This window comes from Pteropus medius, unplaced genomic scaffold (assembly GCF_902729225.1).
Source record: "Pteropus medius unplaced genomic scaffold, Ma_sr-lr_union100, whole genome shotgun sequence".
In the NCBI taxonomy this organism is placed as follows: domain Eukaryota; kingdom Metazoa; phylum Chordata; class Mammalia; order Chiroptera; family Pteropodidae; genus Pteropus; species Pteropus medius.
Genome location: NW_024350324.1, coordinates 473322 through 474738, shown reverse-complemented (window position 1 = coordinate 474738; position 1417 = coordinate 473322). Strand labels below are relative to the sequence as shown.

At 64.5% G+C, this 1417-nt stretch overlaps 1 protein-coding gene across 1 annotated transcript in view; it reads left to right on the top strand.

Moving 5' to 3' along the window:
* The window catches only part of EFNA2 (ephrin A2), an 11666-nt gene that overhangs the window by 8144 nt on the left and 2105 nt on the right, over nt 1–1417 (top strand). Inside the window, exon 2 of the mRNA XM_039839069.1 lies at nt 268–581. Coding sequence (XP_039695003.1) covers nt 268–581 — 314 coding nt within the window. The remainder of the gene's footprint in view (nt 1–267; nt 582–1417) is intronic.

Here is a 1417-nt window from a genome sequence, read left to right as displayed (position 1 = left end):
GAATCACGTGGCACCTGCACTTTTGCATGTTACCCAGAATGCCTGGTGGCAGCCCGTCCTCCCCAGCGCCCACCACACTGGGGCCTGGTGCGGCGGGTGCCGGGCGGGAGACCGTGACCTCCCGCCACGGAACATCTCTGGGGGCAGAGTCCGCTCCGCGGCCTGCGAAGGCCGCCTCTCACTCGGCGCTGACCACGCCCCTGACGCGCCCTCCCGGCCCCGCCCCTCGCCGTGGCCCCGCCCCGTGACCGCTGGCCCCGCCCCCAGGTTCCACGCGGGCGCCGCGGGCGACGGCGGGGGCTACACGGTGGAGGTGAGCATCAACGACTACCTGGACATCTACTGTCCGCACTACGGGGCGCCGCTGCCGCCGGCCGAGCGCATGGAGCACTACGTGCTGTACATGGTCAACGGCGAGGGGCACGCCTCCTGCGACCACCGGCAGCGCGGCTTCAAGCGCTGGGAGTGCAACCGGCCCGCGGCGCCCGGGGGGCCGCTCAAGTTCTCCGAGAAGTTCCAGCTCTTCACGCCCTTCTCGCTGGGCTTCGAGTTCCGGCCGGGCCACGAGTACTACTACATCTGTGAGTGGACGCACGGGCCGTGGGCCCGGGGCGCGGTCGGCCTCCTGCCCCCTCTCATCCTCCCAGCGAGCCCCGGAACCCCCTGTCAGGGCCCCCATCGTGCAGGTGGGGACACAGGCTCAGTGTGGGGTCGAGATCACACACGTGACCTCGGAGGCCAGGGCTGCCCACCCCCGCCACGCCCTGTGCACCAAAAGGGGAAACCGAGGCACGCGGAGTCTGGTGGGCGAGGGCAAAGCCCATGTTCTGCCCATCACGTCCTGGCTTGGGCAGGGGTCTCCCAAGCCCTCCCCGAGTCACCTCCCCGCCCCCACACACACACACACACCAGGCCTGGGCTTGGGAGAGGGACCCCGCTCCTCGCCATTCTGGCTCCCGCTCCGTCAATTAAACTCTACAAGGCCCCATTTCCTTCTTTTCTGCTCTATTTGGACCTTTTCCTTTTCATTCAGGGAAGAAAGGGGTGGAGGAGGGGAGAAGGTGTTTAAATTAGCCCCGTAATATAAGAAAAATTACATTTTCTTTCCGAGACAGGAGTTTCATAAAGATAATTATTGTAATTATTCCTCCTATCTCTGTGACGAATGTTATTCTTATTACGTGCTCTTTATCTTCATCTCCCGGAGTGAGGGGCTTGGGGTGGAGGCGTTGGTGGCCACAGAGAGGACAAGCCAAGAGGACAGGCAGAGACAGGCCCGGCTGTAGCTCTGTGGGTCCCGCACCTGTTCACATGTGTGCACCCATCAGCCCCGTGAGGCCTCAGGCCGCCGTCCCCCCCAACCCCCGTCATGGTCCCTGAGACCCCCTCTCTCCCCACTCATGGCTGATGCTGTGGG